The sequence below is a fragment of the Seriola lalandi genome, unplaced genomic scaffold (assembly GCF_002814215.2).
Source record: "Seriola lalandi dorsalis isolate HSWRI2012SDOR001 ecotype SW California unplaced genomic scaffold, Sedor1 jcf7180002054936, whole genome shotgun sequence".
Classification (NCBI taxonomy): Eukaryota; Metazoa; Chordata; class Actinopteri; order Carangiformes; family Carangidae; genus Seriola; species Seriola lalandi.
This window is the reverse complement of record NW_019525488.1, coordinates 762,504-763,048: the sequence shown is the minus strand read 5'-3', so window position 1 is coordinate 763,048 and position 545 is coordinate 762,504. Positions and strand designations below refer to the sequence as shown.

Here is a 545-nt window from a genome sequence, read left to right as displayed (position 1 = left end):
GGGGGGTTCCAAAATAGAAAGTGGTGTGTTAAGTGAAAGAAGTGGAGGAGGAGGTACAGAGAAGGTGAAGAGGAAGCGGCGAGATGACGGACTTTGTTTTGCATATCATGACAGCTCAGACTGGAGTAATGAGGAGCCGACTCTCAGGGGGGGTGAGACCCTTGGGGGTGGGGGGGTTCTGGTTGCCAAGGAAGGGCTTTCTCCAGTGACATAAACCCAGAGCGTGCTGGGCTGTTAATGAGCCTCTCGCCACACGGGTAATTAACAGCACAGGCATTGTTTACGTGTCTATCACTTCACAACCACAGTCATTATCCTGCTCTACATACAGCCGTGTGCTGCGGCTGCACAGTCAGCTGACACAAGTGTCTGGGACTAAAGTGTGGTAGTTTTTTGGGGGGTGGTAGTGGGGGGGTGGGAGAGGCTGTCTCTTACCTTCACTGACATTTTGTCCTTGATTGGAGGTCTGGAAACAATCTAGGATTTGAAAGCATCACACACATCATGCAGTAAAATGGCTGTGCAATGTCTAAACAGCAGAATTG

At 50.3% G+C, this 545-nt stretch overlaps 1 protein-coding gene across 7 annotated transcripts in view; it reads right to left on the bottom strand.

Moving 5' to 3' along the window:
* Positions 1 to 545, bottom strand: part of caska (calcium/calmodulin-dependent serine protein kinase a) — a 108,682-nt gene that overhangs the window by 10,528 nt on the left and 97,609 nt on the right. For 3 of the 7 annotated variants that reach the window (XM_023393450.2, XM_087170227.1, XM_023393454.2), the window contains one exon: positions 436 to 477. The exons of the other annotated variants lie outside the window; for them this stretch is intronic. In XM_023393450.2, the coding sequence (XP_023249218.1) occupies positions 436 to 477 (42 nt within the window). The remainder of the gene's footprint in view (positions 1 to 435; positions 478 to 545) is intronic. 7 annotated transcript variants of the gene reach the window in all.